The sequence below is a fragment of the Mastigoproctus giganteus genome, chromosome 7 (assembly GCF_048544385.1).
Source record: "Mastigoproctus giganteus isolate SK-2022 chromosome 7, ASM4854438v1, whole genome shotgun sequence".
Lineage (NCBI taxonomy): Eukaryota > Metazoa > Arthropoda > Arachnida > Uropygi > Thelyphonidae > Mastigoproctus > Mastigoproctus giganteus.
The window spans coordinates 158,335,520-158,358,644 of record NC_143581.1 but is presented as its reverse complement, the minus strand read 5'-3'; the positions used below and the strand labels follow the sequence as shown (position 1 = coordinate 158,358,644).

Here is a 23,125-nt window from a genome sequence, read left to right as displayed (position 1 = left end):
AACAAATCAGCCTATCTCAGTTGTGAGCAACATTCGTCTGCTTGGTCTGACTTTTGATAGTAAGTTGAACTTCATAGAGCACGTTAAACATCTAAAGACGTCTTGCCTGGAAAAAATGAACATACTCAGAGTCATTTCTTCTACATCATGGGGTGCAGATCGGTACACGTTACTGCATTTGTATAGAGCCCTAATCAGATCTCGCCTTGATTACGGTGCCCCGGTGTATGATTCTGCTAGGGAAAGCGTGCTAGCGCGACTTGCACCAATTCAACACTCTGCCCTGAGGATTTCTATAGGCGCTTATAGAACTTCACCAGTTCAAAGTCTTTATATTGATGCTCATGAACTTCCTCTAACCCTCAGGAGAAAGATGTTAATTCTTAACTATACAACTAAAATCCAAAGTTTACCTACCCATCCCATTAGGCCAATACTTAACGACCCACAATTCACAACATTCTATAGAAATAAACCTAGAGCAATTCAGCCTTTTGCTCTCAGAGCTCAAGCATTATCAGAAACTTGGAATATAGAGCCCGATAAAGTTCTTCAAGATTTAAGCAGTACGGATCCCCCATGGAGGTCTATTAAACCACTCTGTGACAATTATTTTCTAAACTGGGGAAAACACTCTCTTGCAAATGTTAATATACAACAACTCCATATAGCCCATACACAAAATTATCTGCATTTTTCAAAAATATATACTGACGGATCAAAATCTGAGAGTGGAGTGGGTGCTTCAGCCATTTTCCCTCATAAAACCTTCTCCGTACCACTTCCCAATGAATGCAGCAGCTATACAGCTGAATTATACGCCATCAAACTTGCAGTGGAAAATATCCTCCATCTGGCCATCCATAAAAGCATGATATATACGGACTCCCAGAGTGCGATTATAGCTTTACAGAACAATTCTTCTAAAACACATCCTTTAATAAAGCTCATAAAATCGAAACTGATGCATCTTCAAGAACTACAACGAGTGGCCATTTTCTGTTGGATCCCAGGCCATGCTGGGATACAAGGAAACGAATGTGCAGACTATGCCGCCAAACACCCATCCGACAGAGAATTATCACAGCATGACGTTCCATATATTGACTACAAAAGTAACATTCGAAGAATGTGTAAAGAACAATGGAGAATTCAATGGCAAGCCCAAATGCACAATAAACTCCGCCAAATAAAACCTGAACCGCAACCGTGGACCTCCAGTTTCCGTATAAACAGGAGAGAGGAAGTAATCTTAACCAGAGCGCGAATTGGCCACAGTCATCTTACTCACCTTTATCTCCTCACAGGTAATGATCCTCCACAATGCACACAGTGCAACTGTCCACTCACAATGAAGCATATTCTTATTGAGTGTACATTATACACCACTGCCCGCCAAGTCTCTTTTAGCTTTCTGCCAAACCTTAAAGAACCTTTGACACTCTCCCACATCATAGGTAACGACGCTAATCTGCTGGAGTTCTTTCACTTTATAAAAAAGATCGAATTATATGATCATTTTTGAGTAATACCATCAAAATCACCATGCATATGTAACATTCATAACGGTGATAGGTGCAATATGGCCTAAGTAGCCCTTGCACCAAAAAACCACAACAACAACAACAATCTAGGGTCACATCATTTGAATCCAGCATATACAGCCATGTGCCATAACCCAAGGAAACTTGAAAAAGGACATCCTGGTGGGTGAGGGCCTAGCTCTATTACACCACTTTGCCCTTGCTTCATCTAGTCAGGAGGACCTAGACTAACTTCTGAAATCAACTAAGATCAATTTGCATGTGGTTTTTAATATTAGTATCAACAGTATTTCCATAGATGTCATTCCTTTTGGTCCTGGAACAGGGACCAAAAGGAAGGAAATCTATTCCTGTGTTTCTGCCAAGTATTGACTTTCTGTCAAGATTTGGCAGAAATGCAGGTATGATGTTTCAAGTAAACTTGGCATCCTACTCATGTGCATAGTACTGCTGGTCTGCGAGTGGGTGTCCTTCCATAAGGTTTCATGGTGGGTGAGGTATTTAGGACCTCTGAGACTTCTTTTTTACTTTAATGAGTAATTCAAACCCTTCTTATAGGGACCCCCAGTAAGGTCGCTACCTAACCACTAAAATGATATCAGCAATGCTGCAGCAAAGAGACTCAGAACTGAGGACATTCTATCATTAACTCCAGTATTCCTCTTCATCCATTCTACAAATTCTACAGGAAATTGGGAAAATGTCAGCCTTTTTCATTCAGAAAGAATTGTTAGGATTGGCAGGCTCAGGCTCCCTGGAATCAGTAAAAAGATTGCATTCTGGAGATATTTTAGTGGAACCATCATGTTCCAAGCATGCAGAGAAATTCCTAAAAGCTAATTCAATAGAGGGACTACCCATCACTGTTACCCCCCATGAAACACTTAATTCATCACATCTTATAATAACAGAGTGTTACTTTCTTCACATCTTTGAGAAAGAGACCTTTGCTGAACTAAAAAATCAAGTTGTGACAGCTGTGACAAAGTGATTATCAGTGTGTAAGGATGAGAATCTCATTCCTATCCAAGTTGCCATCTTTCCATTTAATGGCCTCTAAGTTCCATCAAAAAGGATGGCTACTTAAATTGTCCAGTAAGGATTTATGTTTAAAATTCAGCTGTTTTAAGTGCCAAAAGTATGGTCACTTTGCAAGGCAAGTAGTCTATTGTGGTGTCAAAGACCACAAGAACAAGGAGTGTTCAGCTTTGAAGCCAGTTTGTACAAATTGCCAAGGAGAGTATGTATTCTGTATACTAGTGAGAATGCCAGCAGTGGAAGGAAGAGAAAAAATTTTGAAACAGAAAATAGCTGAACATTTCCTTATCAAGAGGCTAGCCAGTAAACAGGCTGTCATACTCTTGGAAGGTTTCTGGGAAGTGTACCTTTGGGGCGCAAACAGAAATGCTCATACCACCCTCAGAGTTATTTCATTTCTGGCACATCATATATTGAGTTTGGTAAAACTAACTAAAATATCAAATACTGCATGTGAGCAGCAAGGAACAGCCACAAAAACTGCACCCTTCTGAATTGCAAGAATAAATGGACCTAGAGGTGGCGGAGGTAAACAGAAGAGTCAGTGAGGAAAAAATGGACACTGGACAACATCCATACTTTCTCAAAAAGGATAAAACCAAGTCTGAGAAAAGCAAGCCATAAGTCCACAGACAGATCCAAAAAATCTAAATAATGGCCACATTGAAACTCTTATGGTAGAATTGCTGTGGTTTCCAACAAACTAGTGATCACATTAAGACCCTCCTATCTAAGCATGAGCCAATTTACTTTTGTTTACAGGAGATGTATTTAAAGGCATATAAGACCCTTATTGTGTAGCTGTACAGTTATCTGGAAGGACAGAACTGTAGTGGTCGTGCCAATGGAAGGGTTGTCATCCTTGTGGATAACCATACCCTTTTCAACCTACACCAGTTATGACCAAGTTAGAAGTGGAACAACTTGGATTACAGTTGGGTTCCTCTTAAATATTTGCTCTATTTATTTGCTACCTGGGAACAAAATGTTCCAGGTAGACCTTGATGATCTTGTTAAGCAATTGCCTCTCCGTTTTGTACTATTAGAGAATTTTTTAATGTACATAATACTCTGTGGGATATCAGTGGGAATGATTAGATTATCAAGCATATGCTCGAATTATGCTTGATAATCTGACCCCTTCAGTGTAATGACCTGCCCTTCTAAATGTGGACTCAGATACCTTCTTCCGCATGCCTATCCATACATTTACTGCCATTGATTTTTCTGTCTGCTGTTCATCATTCCTCACTGTCGGCATATGAGTGGTGGTGGAAAAAAAATCTGTATGGAAATAATCACTTTCCTGTGATATCCTTTGTAAGCAATGAGAGACCATATCATCCATCAAGGATATCATGGTGGAAGATTTATCAGGTGAATGGAACACCTTTCAACATCTGGCAACATTCAATGCTACCACAGTCAGTGAGGAGCAAATCAATGAAACAGTGAAATAGTCAGAGAGAATATTATCCAAGCTGCAGTTTCAATTCCAAATCTGTGTGGAAGTAATCACATAATCACTAAAATTATCTAAGTAATCATTAAGTGATCACTGAAATATAACTTTAAAAAGTTCGAAAGTTTGGAAAATTACCAGAATACAAAGGGATGTAGAGTGCACAAGTGCTGTACACAAACTGAATCACCGACAATAAAATGGCGCCCGATGCAATTCTCGGACCCTCTGCTGAGCGTGTCATGCGCAAAAATGTCGAACATAACGAACATGAATATAATTGGAAACCACTGTATTAGCGGAACACTGAGAAGCAGAACGCCGTAAAGCAAGGGCCCTACTGTACTGTACATTTATGCATCTCTCAATGGATAAATGTATTGTCTTTTTATAGTTTTTAAATAAAGGCTCTACAGTGATGGTTTTTTATTTATTTTCATCAACACTACCTATATCATTAAATTTTCCATTTATTTGTGTTCTAAGTTTTTTTTCTTTCCTTTTAGGGCTATTTTTTGCTTCAATTCTGGATTATTTTATATATATATAAGTTTGTATGGATATATTGAATAAAGTATGCATAAATCAATATATTAATACAAACTTATATATACTCTTGCATCCTTTAATGTTGTTTTGTGCTTTTAGGTGCATGATCTGTGATACCTGACTTATTAACCTTTCATTAACTGAAACTATTTCGTCAACTGAAAAACCCTTTCTCATCCACTGTAACATTTAATATATATATTAAATTATTGTGATTATGATTATTGTGAGAAATAGTTAAGTGAAGGGAAACAGAAAGGTAATAAAGAGTGTGCATAATTAGTTTAGAGATAGCAGGAAGTGAAATAGAAAAGTAATAGGGGTGGAGTAAAAATAAAAAATATTGGTAATTAAAAAATATATATCATTTTCAATAGCAAAAATTAGCTCTACAAATATTCTTGAAATTTATTTTTTGGATTAATGCAAACCTATTTTTATAAATATTTTATAAAAATTAATAATTATTTTTATACAATTATACTATATTTTAAGCTTTATTCATACTTGAATTACTTATAATTTTGTTTTTTGCTGTAGAGTAAGTGTTTTGGTTTTTTTTTTTTTTGATTTTTTTGTTTAAGAATGTTGTTTTGAGAAGTGAATATTATTAAAATATATGTATTTTTACAACCAGATATTCGAGCTTCTAGAAGGATATGATCTGCACAGAGTAACTTTTCCAAGACAAGTAACCGAAGATTATTGTGAGAAAAAAAATCCAGAAAGTTAGTAATGTTTTCCTTCTATAAGTTTGTTATCCATTATGATCATATATTGAATTCATTCAAGACTTAAAGTTACTGTAGTTATTATTAGTAAGTAAAGGTAAGTTGATTTAAAAAAAAAAAAAAAAAAAGACAAGGTTAGTTACTGATATAAAGAATCATTCCTACGATGAGGGAAGGGGAACTTGAGTAAATTTAAATAATGGGAATACCTTTTTTTTTTTCATTCACAGGTGGCAATGCAAGAAAATTCTCTTTCAGCCAAAGAATCATTCACACTTGGAACAAATCAATATCCAATCTTAAAATAAAATTTGGACGAAACATTGGCAGATGGCTACATGAAACTTTTTTTTTAAGGCTTTAATCAGTAACTAACCTTGTTCTTTCTCTCTCTCTCTCTCTCTCTCTCTCTCTCTCTCTCTCTCTCTCTCTCTCTCTCTCTCTCTCTCTCTCTCTCTTAATCCCAAACATGAAATGCATAAGAATCAGTAATACTTAGTACTGTATATGGGTTGGGTCTGTGTTACTTCATTGCAAGACAGTTTGTTATATAACACTGCGGTGCATGACAATTCAGGCGCCTCCGTAGCCAGGTGGGTAGGAGCAGCACTGCGTAGCACACACTTCAATTCAGTGCATGACAGTTCTGTGTATGTGAGAATTCACTGCATAACAGTTCAATTTGTGAGATGACTTGGTGAATGACATTTTGCTGTATGTGACTTTATGAAACACAATTGGTGGCAACAATTCAGTGAGTACAAAAAGTTGATGTATATGTGACAATTTGGTGTATGTGCAACAATTCAGCATGTGAAAATTCTGTGTATCATAAAGATCAGAAATTAACAAAATCAATGAAGAATAAAAGATTTACAAAACAAGAGAAATTTTGGCAACTTAGAAAGGATGAATGCAGAAATTTAGAAAAAAGAAAATTATATATTTGTTATCCATTTATTTTATATAAAAGGATTCACACTGATCCTTCACATGGACAGGTTGGAAAGTGAGTATGTGCATATTTCAGCATGACTCTGTCCATATCGTAACACCTTTAATCCAGATAAGATTATTTATTAATTTTTTTTAACATACCTATTCAATTGAATTCTATGCTTTTCCAGGAGTGAACTGGTCGAGGGTTGGAAAGCTTGAAGAAAATTACCTCATGACCTTAGTTGTTTGGTGAAAAAATAAACATCTGTTTTAACTACTGTCCTCCATACTAACTAAGTGTCTTTTGGCATTCGATCCTTTAGCCAGGAACATCAAGAACTGCTGCAGGCCCTGGTGAAAATGCCTTGCTAGCCAGAGTGCTTTTCCATGTAGGGGACTCGACTCCAATTCCAATCCCTACACAATCTTGAAGGAAGCTTACCTGCCTACCCTTAACCCATCTATGGTACTAGTCTACTGTTAACTTCTTTTAATAAAAACTAAAGTGACTTCCAAACATCAGACCATATGCAATACCCAGCCAACATCCAATGTGTATTTCATAAAAAATACAACTTACAGAAGTGAAAAGTAAAGTGAGAACAAGGTTCTCTTCTATCTCAATCTTTAATCTGTCTGTGGCACTTTTTTAATAAGATTTTCTAATTTAACTGTAATGTGCCTTAAAATGAAGATGCATTTTTTTCAAAAATGCATCTTCATTTTTTAATGAAACTTCATTTAAAATATAAAATATCAAGAATGATATTGTGATCACTAAATTCACCATTTACTGCATGGCATGTTAAAAGTTGCAAAAATTTTCTGTCTTGCTTTGCCATACATTGAATTCTCCCAGAGAATTCACCAAGTTGTTGTATTCACTGAATTGTCATAGCCACCTACTGTCTTTCACCAAATTGTCTCATGCACTGAACTGTCATATAATGAACTATCTTGCAACAAATTGACATGATCCCATATGAGTTGAAGGTTGAGAAGGCAGAAGATAGAGAAGGTTGTTAATATACAAGAGGAAAAGTGTGGGAGAAAGAGCTAACGTTGGAGAACACCAGCATTAGCAGAGAAATTTTTGCTTTAGTTGTCATTAGCATTAGTAGAGGCATATGATGCAAGAAAGCAAGCTTATGCAGCATCAGCCAAAAAAAAAAAAAAAAAACCCTTCCACTTCACCCCTACATTCGTTCAAAATACCTGTCCAGCTGAGCCTTAAATTTATTTAGGCTATCAACTTCCACAACAAGGGATGGAAGTCCATTCCACCAACCAACCGCCCGCTGGCTAAAGGCAAATTTCTGCACATCTATCCTACATCTGTCTTTCCTCAATTTGAATTTATGCCCCCTCAGGTGATTATTCTGAGCAAGAAGCAGTATCCCATTGGCATTGAGCATGCTCATACCATTCAAGGCTTTATACACCTCAATCAGATCACCTCGCAGGTGCCGAGTCTCCAGACACTGTAATTTGCAAAACTTCAGCATTTCTTCATAAGAGCAACCATTCGTTCCATTCACTAACCTTGTTGCCCTTCTCTGTACTCATTCCAGCAGCTCTACATCCTTCTTGAAATGAGGCCTCCAGACCTGTATACAGTACTCAAGGTGCGGCCTGACCATTGCCTTATACAAGGGAATAATCACCTCTATATCCCTGCTAGTAAAATTCCTATATATCATTGATAAGACACCATGAGCTACTCTTGCAGCCCATCTGCACTGCTCAGAGAACTTCATATCTGCCTGCACAATTACCCCCAGGTCCTTTTCATTCTCTACCACTGTCAGTGTAGTAACACAGTGTTGATACATTGCTCTGGGGTTGCTGTTTCCATTATGTAGTACTTTACATTTGTCAATGTTAAACTTCATTTGCAACCTCTCAGCCCATCTGCTCAACCTTTCCAGAGCCTGTTGCAGCAGCATAGCATCAGTATCATCCTTAACAACCTGCCAATCTTTGTATCGCCTGCAGACTTGGACATTAAGCTTGATATACCATCATCAATATCATTTATAAATACAGAAAACAACAATGGACCCGACACTGAACCCTGAGGGACTCCACTAATAACATTAGTCCACGATGAGCAGTGTCCATTAATTACCACTCTGTCTTCTGCCACTCAACCATCCCTTTATCCATAGCAACAATTTGCCACCAATGCCATACTGCTCCAATTTGTGCAGCAGTCTTCCATGTGCAACAGTATCAAAAGCCTTTCTAAGATCGAAATATATAATATTAAAGTTATTCCCTGCATCCAATTCTTTTGTGACTACATCATTGTATCCAATCAAATTGGTCAGGCAAGACCTTCCCTTAACAAAACCATGCTGTGTCTGAGCTATAACTGAATTCTTGTCAAGATGATCCTGTAGTGCTTCTTTAACCAGTGCTTCCATTAATTTTCCTGGAACAGAAGTTAAACTCACAGGTCTATAATTACTTGTGTCAGCCTGTGATCCTCCTTTGTGAATTCGGGTTACATTTGCACATCTCCAGTCTATGGGTACCTCCCCTGAGTCCAAGGAAGCTCTCATAATTATGGCTAACGGATTGCTTACTTCCTTTGCTGCCTCCTTTAATATAACTGGATAGATCCCATCCACCTCAGGTGCCTTTCCTGTATTTATCTTCAACAATTTCTCCTCCACTTTACTCTCAATTATTGCAAGATCATCTAGCTCACTGCCAGTATTTACTTCATCTATGGCATTCCCCTTCCTGAATATCCCCTCATGTGTGAATGTAGATGCAAAATATTGATTTAGTTTGTTAGCTACCTGAGCAGGATCATGAACAGTTGAACCATCGATATCAAGCGGACCAATCTGATTCATCCCCTTCCTTCCAGAGTTTACATAAGTAAAGAACTCCTTGCTGTTTTTCTTTGCATCCCTTGCCAAAGATTTCTCGTAATCTGCCTTCGCCTGCCTAACCTCCTTTGTAACTTGGTTACAGAACAACTTGTATCTATCATAGGCTTCTGTGTCACATGTTAATTTATATGTATCCCATGCATTTTTCTTCTCTGCCATATGTCTCATTAGTTCATCTGACATCCATTTAGGCCTGAACCTTGAACAATATTTCTTAGTTGGTATGTAAAGCCTATTAGCTTCCAAGATGAGTTCTTTGAATGCTTCCCATTTTGAGTTTGCTGTTGGTAACATCATCAGTTGGTCCCACTGTATAGACTTTAAGTACTGTCTCAGACCATCGTAGTCGCCTTTACGAAAGCAATAACACTTCCCTTTACCCCTGATGGTAGTTACCTCATTGAGTAAATCACACTTCAGCACACTGTGATCACTGCCATCTAGTGGTTCCCGTATCTGCAGATTCTTAATGCATGAAGAATCACTACTGATAATCAAATCAAGAGTATTGCTCCTTCTAGTTGACTCCCGGATATGTTGATTTAGAAAACAATCATCCAATAAATCCACAAAAGACTTGCTAGTGTGTGAGTGACTAACCCACAAATTCCAGTCAATATCTGGGAAATTAAAATCTTCCATTATAAGACTCTCTGATTTACTGGCCCACTCTATTTCCCTGTACAGTTTCTTATTATACTCATCAGAGTCATTAGGCCTATAGCACACTCCTACTCTCAATTTTGATCTCCCAGTGCTTATGTCACACCAAACTGACTCGACACTGCACTGTCCAGCGATGTCGACTGGCTTCACTTCATTGGATTTTATGTGTTTCTTAACTAATAGCATAACCCCTTCTCCCTTCCTATCCTGTCTATCCTTTCTGTAGACGTTGTACTCCCCAAATTCCAGTTCTGCATTACTTATATCTGTGTGACACTACGTCTCTGATATCCCAACAATATCCGCCTTTGATTCGTTGAGCAATACCTCAAATTCATCAAATTTATTTATCAAACTCCTAACATTGGTGTACACGCAAGTATACATGCACCTGTTCTTTTTCTTAGCTACCCTAACAGAACCCATGTGTTTACTTGTACCCCAATGATTCCCAGCAGTCTCTGAAATATCCCGCATCTTATTTTCCAGGCTGCTGCTCATTCCAATAGAAGCAGTGCAAGAATCACTTTCACCTCTGCCAGTGGCTACTGTTAATCTATTAGTCCTTGTATCCCCCCAATCTAGCAGTTTTCCGACCCACCTAACACTGCCTCGATAGCATCAGCAAACACTCTTTCTATTTAAGTGTATCCCATCCCTGTAGAAGCAGTCTCTCCTGTTAACAAGCACAGCCAGGCTGAAAAAAATTCTACCCCTTGAGCCTTGCACAACCTTTCCAGGACCGAATTGATCGACAGGGCTCTCATCATATAAACCCCCTCCTATCGTGTCTGGGCAGAATTGCAGACACTTTCAAATTCAACCCTAATTCACGGTTTTTTTTTCAACAGTGACCTGTACTTGTTAAGTAATTCCACCGGTCTCCTACTCTTAATATCATTAGTGCCAATGAATACAACTTTCACATGTTCTTCCAGCGCAACAACTTGCCTGAAATGATGGCTCTAAATGTATACAGTATTCAAGATGTATACAATATTCAAGATGTGGCCTCGCAAAGCTTTATGTGGGTAAATGGAATTATTATATCTTTATGGCTACTAGCAAGATTTCTGTATATCATAGATAAAATACTAGTGCTATTCTAGCAGCTTGTTTATACCCTCAAGAGAATTAATTTTGGATTGTGCAATATCTCCTAAATATTTTCTTTTATCAAAAATCCTAAGTTTGTTGTTTTTTAAGTAATAAGACAACCTTTTTAATATTTCCTTATATTTCGCAATTCTGTATTTTAACTTCTATTTTTCAGCCAATGGAATAATTTTTCTAAGTCTTGTTGAAGTAGCACACCTTCATTATTGTCATTTACCAACCTTTGTATCAGAAAAATTTTACAACCTGTTGTACCTTCATAATGTCATTAACATAAATTAAAAAGTACAAGTGATATTGTACTAAACCCCATGAAACCTACCTTGAGACCCTGATTTTCTTATTGGTGGCTGTTTATAACTATCCTCTGTACTTTCCTATCATTTAATTAACTTTTTATCTGTGGTAATATGTTCCCACCAGTGGCACTTCATTTCAATTTTAACAAAAGATATTCTTGTGGGATGGTTCAAATGCCAGAATCTAAATATGCTTTATGTAAAAATTATTTTTTGCATCAGCTTCCTTTTTGATGGCTTCATCATAGCTTATGAGAACAGTTTAGTAATTTTTTACATTTAGCTAGAGGTTTATTTTTCTCCAACCTGCCCATGCTTTGTTTCTTGTATAATTCCATTTCTGTCCAGATGAACAACACAGTACGTCCATAATCACAAATTCCATAACTTTATCTGCAACAGAGATTGAATTTATGGGCTTGTGATTATACCTCAGGGTAATCAGGATGATCACAGATTTGTGATTACCCCCACCTTTCAAAAATTGTAGGGACATTGCACATCTCCAATCTGTTTAGACTTCACCTGAGATGCATAACACATACTAATAGATAGGAACTTGGCAATCTGCTCTGCTATTTCGTTTAGTATCATAGTATAATTCCCCTCAGCTCATTGTGCCTTTTTCACATTCATTTGGTGATTGCGGAGTCATCTAGATTCTGATACATGTTTATCTGGGCCAGTAATATTTCTTGCATCATATGCTTCAACTAATGCTAATTAGCATTAGCATTAGTTGAGGCATATGATGCAAGAAAGCAAGCTTATAGAGCATCAGCCATAAAAAACCCTTCCCATTTCACCCATCCGGTCATTCAAAATGTTTCTCTAGTTCAGCCTTAAATTTATTTAAGTTATCAACTTCCACAACAACAGATGGAAGTCTGTTCCAGCAATCAACTACCCGCTGGCTAAAGGCAAACTTCTGCGCATTTATTCTACAATTGTTTTTTCCTCAGTTTGAATCCATGACCCCTTGGGTTCTTAATCTGAGCAAACAGAAGTATCGCATCAGCATTGAGCCTGCTCAAACCATTCAAGGCCTTATACACCTCAATCAGATCACTTTGCAGGTGCCTGGTCTCCAGATACTGCAACTTGCAGAATTTAAGCCTCTCTTGGTAAGAGAACCACTTTGTTCCTCTCACCAATCTTGTTGCCCTTCTCTGTATTCATTCTAGCAATTCTATGTCCTTCCTAAAATAGGCGCCTCCGTAGCCAGGTGGGCAGGAGCAGTGAGTAGCATACGCTTCTTGATTAGACCGGGGTTCGAGCCCGTCACCACCAAATACGGATGATGCGGAAAGGTCAGGGAATGACCACCGTATATCCCGGTGCAATATGGCCCTATATGCTCCTAAAAACCAAATAACAACAACAACAACTACCTACCTAAAATGAGGCCTCCAGACCTATATGCAGTACTCAAGGTGCGGCCTGACCATTGCCTTATACAAAGATATAATCACCATCTTGTCTCTCATAGCAAAATTCTCATATATCATTGACAAAACTCCATGACCTGCTCTGGCAGCCTGTCTGCACTGCTCAGAGAGCTTTATATCCAACTGCACAATTACCCCCTGGTCTTTTTCATTCTCCACCTACCTGAGTATAGTACTACACAGTTGGAATGTTTTTCTTGTGTTACTGCTACTCATTCACAGTACTTTGCATTTGTCAATATTAAACTTCAGTTGCCACTTCTCAGCCCATCTGCCTAACTTTTCTAGATCCTGTTGCAGTGGCATACTCTCTTTACTATCATTAATAACCCTGCCAACCTTTGTATCATCTGCAAATTTGGACATTAAGCCTGATATACCTTCATCGATATTATTATTAATTAATTCACAAAACAACAATGGGCCCAGCACTGATCCTGGGGGGCTCCACTAATAACATTAGTCCACGTAGAGCAGTGTCCATTTATTACCACTCTCTGCCATCTCCCACTCACCCATCCCTTTGTCCATTGCAGTAACTTGCCCTTATTGCCATACCACTGCAATTTGTACAGCAGTCTTCCATGTGCAACAGTATCAAAAGCATTCCTGAAATCCGAGTATATGATATCAAAATTATTTTTTGCATCCAGTTTCTTTGTGGCCACATCATAGTATTCAATCAAATTGGTGAGACAAAACTTCCCCTTAACAAACCTATGCTGTGTCTGAACTATTACTGATGTCTTGTCTAGGTGATCCTGCATCACTTCTTTAACCAGTCGTTCCATTATTTTCCCCAGAACAGAAGTTAAACTAAGAGGTCTATAATTATTTGGGTCACCCTTTTAATCCCCTTTGTGAATTGGAGATACATTTGCATATCTACAGTATATGGGGGACCTCCCCTGAATCTAAGGATGCTCTCATAATTATGGCTAAGGGTTTGCTTACTTCCCTTGCTGCCTCCTTCAATATAATTGGATAGATTTCATCTGCCCCAGGTGTCTTTTTTATGTTTAACTTCAACAATTTCTTCTCCACTTTGCTCTCCATTATTGCAAAATCATTTAGTTCCCTGTTAAAGTTTGGTAAACTTCTGTCCTCCCCTTCCTTACAGAATTCCTCATGTGTGAATGTATATGCAAAATATTCATTCAGTTTGTCAGCTATCTCAGCAGGATCATCAACAGTCGAACCACCACCATCAAGTGAACCAATCTGATTCATCCCCTTCTAGAGTTTACATAAGTAAAGAAGTCTTTGTTGTTTTTTTTTTTGCATCCTTTGCCAAGGATTTCTCGTAATCAGCTTTCATTTGCATAATCTCCTTTGTGACTTGATTACAGACTAGCTTATATCTGCCATAGACTTCTTGTGTCATCCGATAATTTATATCCATCCCGATCATTTCTCTTCTCTGCCACGAGCCTCATTACTTCATCAGACATCCATTCAGGTCTAAATTGTGGTCTATTTAAGTTGTTGTTATTTGGTTTTTTAGGAGCATTAGCAACTAAGGCCATATTGCTCCGGGGATATGCGGTAGTCATTCCCTGACCTTTCCACATCCTCTGTATTTGGTGATCATGGGCTGGAACCCCGGTCTAATTAAGAATCATGTGCTACGCACTGCTGCTCCTGCCCACCTGGCTACAGAGGCGCCGTCTGTTTAGGTCTATTTCTTAGTTGGTATGAAAAGTCTAGTAGCTTCCAAGATTAATTCCTTGAAGGCTTCCCATTTAGAATTCACTGTTTTAAACATCATCAGTTGATCCCACTGTATAGAATTTAAAAACTGTCTGAGACCGCTGTAGTCACCTTTACGAAAACAAAAACCCTTTCCTTTACCCTTGATGGTAGTTACATCTTTAAGTAAATCTCACATCAGTAAACTGTGATCACTGTCACCCAGTGGTTTCTTTATCTGCAAATTCTTAATGCATGAATAATCATTGCTGATAATCAGACCAAGGTTGTCTGTTTGTCCCTCGAACATGTTGCTGTAGGAAACAATCCTCCAATAAATCCACAAAAGTCTTGCTAGTGTGCGAGTGACCAATCCACAAGTTCCAGTCAAAATCTGTTAAGTTAAAACCCCCCATTACAAGACATTCTGATTTACTGGTCCACTATTTCTCTGCACAATTGTTAATTGTACTCATCATAGTCATTAGACTTATAAGACACTCCTACTCTCATTTTCTCTTTCCTAGTGTTTATGTCCACCCATGTCAACTGGATGCATTTCCTTAGATTTTATGTGTTTCTTCAAATTATTATTATTATTATTTCTATTATTAATAGAAATAATAATAATAATAATAATAGCTTATAATAATAATAATAGCTTATAATAATAATAATAGCTTATAATAATAATGATATTATTTCTAATAATGTTATTATTATTATAAGCCATATGATGCAAGGAAGCCTGAGGCTTATGCTGGACCAGCCAAAAAATTTTCCCAAGTTACCCTGAGAGAGAGAGAGAGAGAGAGAGAGAGAGAGGAATTACTAAGAAAGAGAAGGATGATGATATCCAGCTCAACTTATGAAAGAACACTCGCAATAAATATTGTTGCAAAGCGTATATTCTCTTCACTGCATGTAATTAACATATATTTATTAAATCTAGGGATCTAAACAGTAACTAGAGAATTTAGACTTAATCAATGCTTGAAAAAGATACTCATTTTAAATCAAAAGTCAAAAATTATTGTTTTTTATTTTGTAACTTTTGATTTGAAATTAGCAGTGTAGCTATTATTTGTGATTATCTGATAAAGTTTTTGAATTTGTTTGTTACTTGACTGTTGTAATTTCTTAAGAAACCACAGTTGACTTCTGTTGCTACTGTATTATATTGATAAGGACTTTTGAATTTTTAGCCATTTGTTCCTAAAAGAATGTTCCTATTCTGCTGCCATTGTTATAGTATTGATATACGTGGTACTTGGCGGTTTTCTGTGTAGTTTTATAGCATTATAATGTGTCACAAGAGGCCTATAAGCTATACTTTATAACAGTACAAATTTATTATTATTATTATTAGCTATATGGTGCAAGGAAGCCTGAGGCTTATGTTGCACCAGCCAAAAAAAAAATTCCCGGGTGTGTGTGTGTGTGTGTGTGTGTGTGAGAGAGAGAGAGAAAAGTAGAAGGGAATCACGAAGAAAGAGAAGAATAATGATATCCAGCTCAGGATCCTGGGTGTGCCAATCCCATACTCACCACATGTGAGCCTGTAGTACGTGACATAACCTAAAACAGCAGCTCTCATGAATCAGGACTGTGTTGATTGTGTTACTTTTTGCAAAGCTACTGCTACTAGACATCATACAGCCATAGGGGATGCCACTTTGTGAACGTTTGTTGCAAAGAGCATGAGGAGGTTAAGTGGAACATACACACAATGAAGCCTGTGATATAAACTAGTCTACAATCAAATAAAATGGAAGTTGGACAAGCTAAGGCACACTATGAGAAGTCTCTGGCCAAAAATGCAAAGAAAAGCAGCAAAGGCTCCTTTACTTATGTTACCAGTAGAAGGAAGAGGTTGAATCACATTGGTTTCCTATATATGATTGGGTTAACTATTGATAATTCTGCTCAAGTTGCAAACAAACTCAATGGATATTTTGCATTTATGTTCACGTATCAGGAATTTTTAAGGGATATAGATGCCAGAAGTGAGTCAAATTCCAGTGGAGAGCGCAATGAGTTTGTGATAAACATAAAGGAGGCAGCAAAAGAGGTAAGCAAACGCTTGACCATGATTCTGAGAGCATTCCTGGATTAAGGGCTGTTCCCTATGAACTTGATATGTGCAAATGTATCAAAGGGAGCTGTTAGTAATTACAAAACATTAGCAATATGTAAAAATAATTTTTACATATTTTTATTACTTGGATTTCGTAAAAGCTTTTAATACTGTTGCACATAAAAGATTGCTGTACAAATTTGAGTTGTGTATCATTAAGAGCAAGTTGCTGCTATGTATAATGGGATGGTTGAGTGGGAGAAGACAGTGAGTGGTTATCATTGGACATCGCTCTCTGTTATTAGTGGATGCCCCAAGGTTCAGTGCTGGGCCCACTGTTATTTTTTTCTGTATTTATTAATGATATTGATAAAGGCACATCAGGCTTAATGTCTAAGTTTGCAAATTATAGGTAATTAGAGTATGCTACTGTAACAAGATCTAGACTTAGGCAGATGTGCTGAGAAATAGCAATTAAAGTGTAATATATGCAAATGCAAGTTACTTCATATAGAGAGAAATAATCTCATATTAACACAAACCAACTGTGTGGTATACCACACTCAGGACAATGGAGAATGAAAATGACTTGGAGGTAATTTTGCAGTCAGATATGAAGTTCTCTTTGCAGTGCAGATAGATTGAATGTTGGCCCATTGTTGTTTTCTTCAATCAGTATCTGTTTATTATAGATATTGAAGACTTAATATCTAAGTTTGCAGATGATAGAAAGGTTGCCATGATGGTTAATGACAGTAATCAGGGTAAGCTATGGCAACAAGATCTAGAAAAATTAGTAAGATGTGTTGAGAAATGGCAGTTGAATTTTAACATTGACAAATGCAAGTTATTGTATATGGGTAGCAATAATCCCAGATTAAGCACTGTGTGGTACTACACTGAAAAAACATGTGGGGATAATTTTGCAATTAGATATGAAGTTCTCTGAGCAGTGCAGACAGGCTGCCAGTATAGCTCATGGAGTTTTGTCAATGATATGCAGGAGTTTTGCTCCTGCATATCATTGACAAATATGCAGTAGAAATGAGTAGCTGATTATCTCATTGCATAAGACAATGATTGGGCCACATCTTGTATACTGCATACAGGTCTCAAAGCCTCAGTTTAGGAAGGATATTGATGTGGTGTGGTGGTTATTTGGTTTTTAGGAGCATTAGCAACTAAGGCCATATTGCTCCGGGGATATGTGGTGGTCATTCCCTGACCTTTCCACATCCTCCGTATTTGGTGGTCACGGGCTCGAACCTCGGTCTAATCAAGAAGCGTGTGCTACGCGCTGCTGGTCCTGCCCACCTGGCTTCGGAGGCACCTGGGTGAAGAGAAGAGTAACAAGGTGAGGAGAGTGAAAGGGTGCTCTTACCATGAAAGGCTTCAGTTTTGCAAATTTTACCATCTGGAAACTAGTCACTTGCAAGGAAATCTGATTGTGGAGTGTTTAGGGTCTGATGGCAGTGTTCAATGGTAATGGAATTCTTCGCCTTGCTCAGACTATACATGTGAGGTTGCATAAATTCAAATTGAGGAAGGATTCTTGCAGTTTGGATGTGTGTAAATTGATCTTCAACCAGATGGTGGTTGATTGTTGGAACAAACTCCCATACATTGTTAAAAGGGGAATGGATAGGTGAAATGGGAAGTGTTTGCGCTTTTTTTTTTTTTTTTGGCTGATGCTGTATAAGCTTTCTTTCTTTCTTTCTTTTTTCATTTCTGTTTCTACTACTACTTAGGCCTGACGTAGCCGAGTGGTCAGGGGCACGAGTGCAGTTGCACACACTCTTTGAGTGGACTGGGGTTCAAGCTCCTGCTAAATATGATTAACATTTGTATTGATTCATTTATTGTAAATTCCCCTGACCTGGTGGTCATGCGGAGTATAAATTAATATTATTATTATTACTAATAATAATAATAACTCAAATTAAAAAAAAAAAACAATGGCTGCAGGATAGAAAGATTGGCTAAAAGAAAATTTTCCCAGAAAATTTGCTTTCAGACAGAGAGTAATTGATTGTTAGAACAAACTACCATCTGGTACTAGGGAAGTGGGTAGTTGGAATAAATTTAAGGAAGAATTAGGCTTGTTATTAGATGGGATGGACAGATGAGGTAAGTATATATATTTTTTTGGATGCTCTATAAGCTTGCTTCCTTTCATAATAATAATTGAGGTTTAACCTTGAAAAATCCAGGGTATTCCATATGGAAGCAGTAATTCCAGAATAACATACCAATTGGTATGTTAATCTAGTGGTGGTGGGTGGGGGTAAATGAGCAGTGTTGACACATTGCTAGGACAGCTCATGAGGTTCTGGTTCTGTCAATAATATACAGGAATTTTACCAGTAGCAACAAGGAGATGATTTTCCCATTGTATAAGGCAGTGGTTAGGCTGCAATTTGAGTACTGCATACAAGTGTGGAAGCCTCATTTAAAGAAAGATATCTTGGAATAAGTGTAGAGGAGGGCTTAAGGAGTACTGTAATCACAAGAAGCTTTAGTTTTGCAAATTGCAATGCTTGGAAACTAGGTCTTGTGAGGGGGACCTGATTGAAATGTTTAAGACTTTAAATGGATTGAGTAATGATGGTGCTTTGCTAGCTCTTTCTCAGATAATGCACACAAGGGAACATAAACTCAAATTGAAAAAAGGAGGGTTGTAGGATAGATGTGAAAAAACTTGTCAGCCAGAGAGTAATTGATTGTTGGAACAAGCTAGTTTAAATAACTTTAAGGAAGTATTAGATACAGGTAACCCTCGTATAACACATTAGTTAGGTTCCTATAAAATGTCGTGTTGTGCGAAACCATGCTATACGGGACTAAGAAAAAGTACAAAAGGGGGGGTTACGTTCCAAAAGCTAACAAAAATACACTATTTTGTTAACAAAATGTTAACGGAACTAACAAAAATATGCCATTCTAGATTTCATGTATCTTCTACTCTTTTTAAAAAATCAGTAATCTGGGTCTGTTTACTTTTGCTTGATAAATCTTCGTGAATTTCATCGTATGGAACTAAGCATTTTTGAAGCTCCCTTTTGAATTTTAGGCTCTTTTCATTCAAGAATCTGCATTTAAAAAAAAAAAGATTCTAATTGCTCAGCTAACTTTATGCCTTCCCGTGTGCTTTTCAGTGTAAAATTTGGAAGTTTAGAATATTCATCTGCGCTATCATCCTCTGAATTGATTTGGTTTCACCTCCAATGCCATTTCCACCAAATCTGCTTCGCCAGCCTCTTTTTCTACCAGTAATTCTTGAATGTCTTCAGTAATCGTATTTTTTTCTATTTTTTTAGGAGCATAGGCAACTAAGGCAATGTTACTCTGTGTATAATTGTCTATAAATTACGTGTGTCCTGAGGTTGATTTTATGTTTTCCTAGACAAAAAACCTGAGTTTCTGGAGAGAAAACCATGCTATCCTCACCGACTAACTCAGCCATGTGAAAAATACCCATAAAAATTCCTCCCATCATTGATGGGATTCAAACTCGGGTCTTTTCCACTCGGTGTGGAGTGAAGGACGATTCTATCAATTGTGCTACCCACAAGGGCTTCAGTAGTCATATCATCAAAACCTTCCCCTCCTACTGATGTAGCAAGTTCTACTACTGCACCAATTCCCTTTTCTGCCGGTTCGACCATTTTCCCGAATGAACTGTCTTTGGCCATACATTTTTCCACATGCATTTAACGTTGATGGTTTTACTTCTTTCAGTGATAAAGCTATGATTCTGATACAGTCCACAATTGACAAATGTTTCTATGCCTCCATTACTTCAATAGATTCAGAATCAATTTTTTCCAAAATCCATTGTAACCATTTTCTGATGTAATGAGTTTTAAAGGTGAATATAATACTATGATCTAATGGCTGAACGAAAGAAGTTGTATTAACCTAATACAGTTGGTGGTGGTAGGAACATAATTTCAATGTTTGTATGACTTAAATCTTTTGGATGGTTTGGTGTACTATCCAATAGTAATAAAACTTTGAAATCTAGATTTTTCCACAGGTTCAACAGTATAGAATGTAACACGGGGATTTCCCAAGAAAATAAATACAGGGATTTCTCAATAAATTTTTTTGACTAGCGAGTCAACAGCAGGGATTCAAAAAGAGTGGAATTGTTGAAAAATTACATCCAACATAATAGCAGGGTTTCCCCCGAACAAAAGCTCAAAAATACCCTGTTATTCGAGGTTTACCAAAATTCTCTAACCATGTTATATAAGTACCATATTGTATGAGGATTGCCGCAATTTATCAATCGTGTTAGAGCGAAACCGTGTTGTAGAAGATCCTGAAAGAGGCCTCTGAGGTCGGGAAAATTCATGTCTAGGAAATAAGGGAACTCATACGCTAACTATTAAATGAATTTTACTGTAACTAAAGTTTTTTACAAATAAATATCAAAAAAACAAATTGTATAATTTACAATAAACTGGTGGCTGTATATTACGGAATGCTAAAACTATAATAAAGTCATTTACTATAAAATATGCTAAAATATAAAGATTAAAGCGCTAAAAAACCCGAAGCTTTCGAGAGAGTCAGCTCCCTTCCTCAACAGTAATAAGACATCCTGCAACACCTCCTTATATAATAGGCTCACGGTACCTCCACACGTGGTATTTCTCCACATGGTTCCCTCGGCGCATGGGTTGAACCGGAAGCGGAAATGGCTCGGGTACGTGGAAAACAAAATTGTTCATCTGTACTTAGGACAATTGCTTCGAAAATAGGATGTATGCGCATACCTCTGTTTCATGGTATTCATGGTATTCTTACTGGATGAGCCAATCTGTAAACCCTCTAGCCACTTATGCTCCCGTTCGTTCCGGTAGCCACCGCATACATCCCCTACTATCCGGGCCTTACTGAGCATCTAGCAAGAATTTTATGGGGTTATAAGACACGCTGTGTACAGCTCCCTGGGTTGTGTCATTTTGTGGTTGTGGTTGTGTCATTTTGTTGTTTTCACTTTCTCCTATGTTGGTAATTCCTTTTGTTGTCATTTATTTTGCCACTTTCCTAGTTGGGGTTTGGTGGTTGTGATAAAGTTTGTCGCTTGGCATATATGGCAAAGTCTGAGAAGGCTCTATAAGTCTCGGCATCTCCAGAAGGTGGTGTTCATTATTTCTTCGGATGAATTGAATCTTGGTGATTAATACTAATCTGAGGTCCTTGTAGCGTTGGCATTTGTGCACCATGTAGTCCCAGGTCTCAGGGGACCCGCAGGAACACAGTGGGTTGTCCACTAGTCAGAAGGTGGCCAGTTTACTTCTGATGGTGCCATGTCTTGTCATCAGATATGTAACATGAAGACCTGGGGAAAACCAGGCCGGTAGCATTGGATAGACTTTATTTATCTCAGGGATGAATTTTTTTGTTATTTGTCCCGTTGTTGTTTGAGACCAGCATTGTTGCCATATCCAATGGAGGTAAGCTAGAAGCCACTTCTTTTCATTTGCTCTGTTGCTTTCAGGATCTGTGGTGAACTCTTTGTATGTGGTGCTTTTGCCCTGACCAAGCTGGAAATTCATTGCAGCTCGAACCACCTCCAGACCAAGAGGCAGGCTTTCTGTCATCACTTGAAGTGCTGGGGTGGAGACTGTGTGGAAAGTTCTTGTCATGGTGAGTAGTGCTGGTCTTTGGATAGTGAGAAGGTTTCTAGAATTTACCACAGTCGTAGCTTTGTTGTACCCGAATCCAGAGGCATAAGTCACTGCAGGGATGAATCAGCTTTGTATAAGAGGGCAAGGGTGCACCTCTTCAGCCTCCAGTCTTTTCTTGCCACTCTATTTATCATCGCTGTGTATGTTTTTATTTTCTTCTGTAGATTTTTTAGGTGTGGTAGGAATGTGAGGCTTCTGTCCAGGGTGATGCCCATATATTTTACCTCGGGCATTAGTTTAATGGTTTTGTCCTGTATTTTGATTAGCAGCTGTCTCATTGGGGCAAGGTACCCTTTTAGCAGATGAATTGAGTTTTGATCGGTGATTTTTGTAGACAATGTGGCTTGGTCCGGTGTTGCAGAACAGAGTCAGGGCACTGTTGGCAGCAGTTTCAATCTGTGCCCTAGAGTTTCCAACTATAAGCTAGTTGAGATCGTCTGCAAAGGCCTGCACTCGGACATCCCCAGATCCATGGCCAGAAATTCATCCAGAACATAGTTCCAGAGGAGAGGCCCAAGCACAGAGCCCTGCAGGCAACCCCTATGTATTTGTCATTCAAGTTTGGCAAAGGGTATCTTAACGACAACTCTTCTATTTGAGAGGTAGCTTTTGATGCAAGAATATAGGTTTTGGGGCAGTTCCGCCCTCTTCAGCCATGTGAGAACACTCGGCTACCAAAGGGTGTTGAACGCCTCAGCAAAATCAACTGAGGTTTTGAAGAATCAACCTTATTTTGAAGAATACATTTAGAAGAGTTTAGCCTCATCTTGTTTATTTCTCATCAAGAAGTTCCAATTCAATATGAATTCTGCACATATTTTCTGTGATAAGCAGCAAATATTTGCTTTGACAGTTTGAAGTTCCAGAGCAATGTTTTCTAGTGCATCAGTTGTGCTTCTTTGTGACCTGAAACCATATTGGTTTGGCGCTGGAAGTTTTGCCAAGTTGTAATACTTTTCTTTCTT

The 23,125-nt window shown here is 37.9% G+C and overlaps 1 protein-coding gene across 1 annotated transcript in view; it reads left to right on the top strand.

Moving 5' to 3' along the window:
- The window catches only part of LOC150083280 (murinoglobulin-1-like), an 892,685-nt gene that overhangs the window by 336,922 nt on the left and 532,638 nt on the right, over positions 1-23,125 (top strand). The window contains exon 15 of the mRNA XM_090378459.1: positions 5,231-5,321. Coding sequence (XP_090234585.1) covers positions 5,231-5,321 — 91 coding nt within the window. The remainder of the gene's footprint in view (positions 1-5,230; positions 5,322-23,125) is intronic.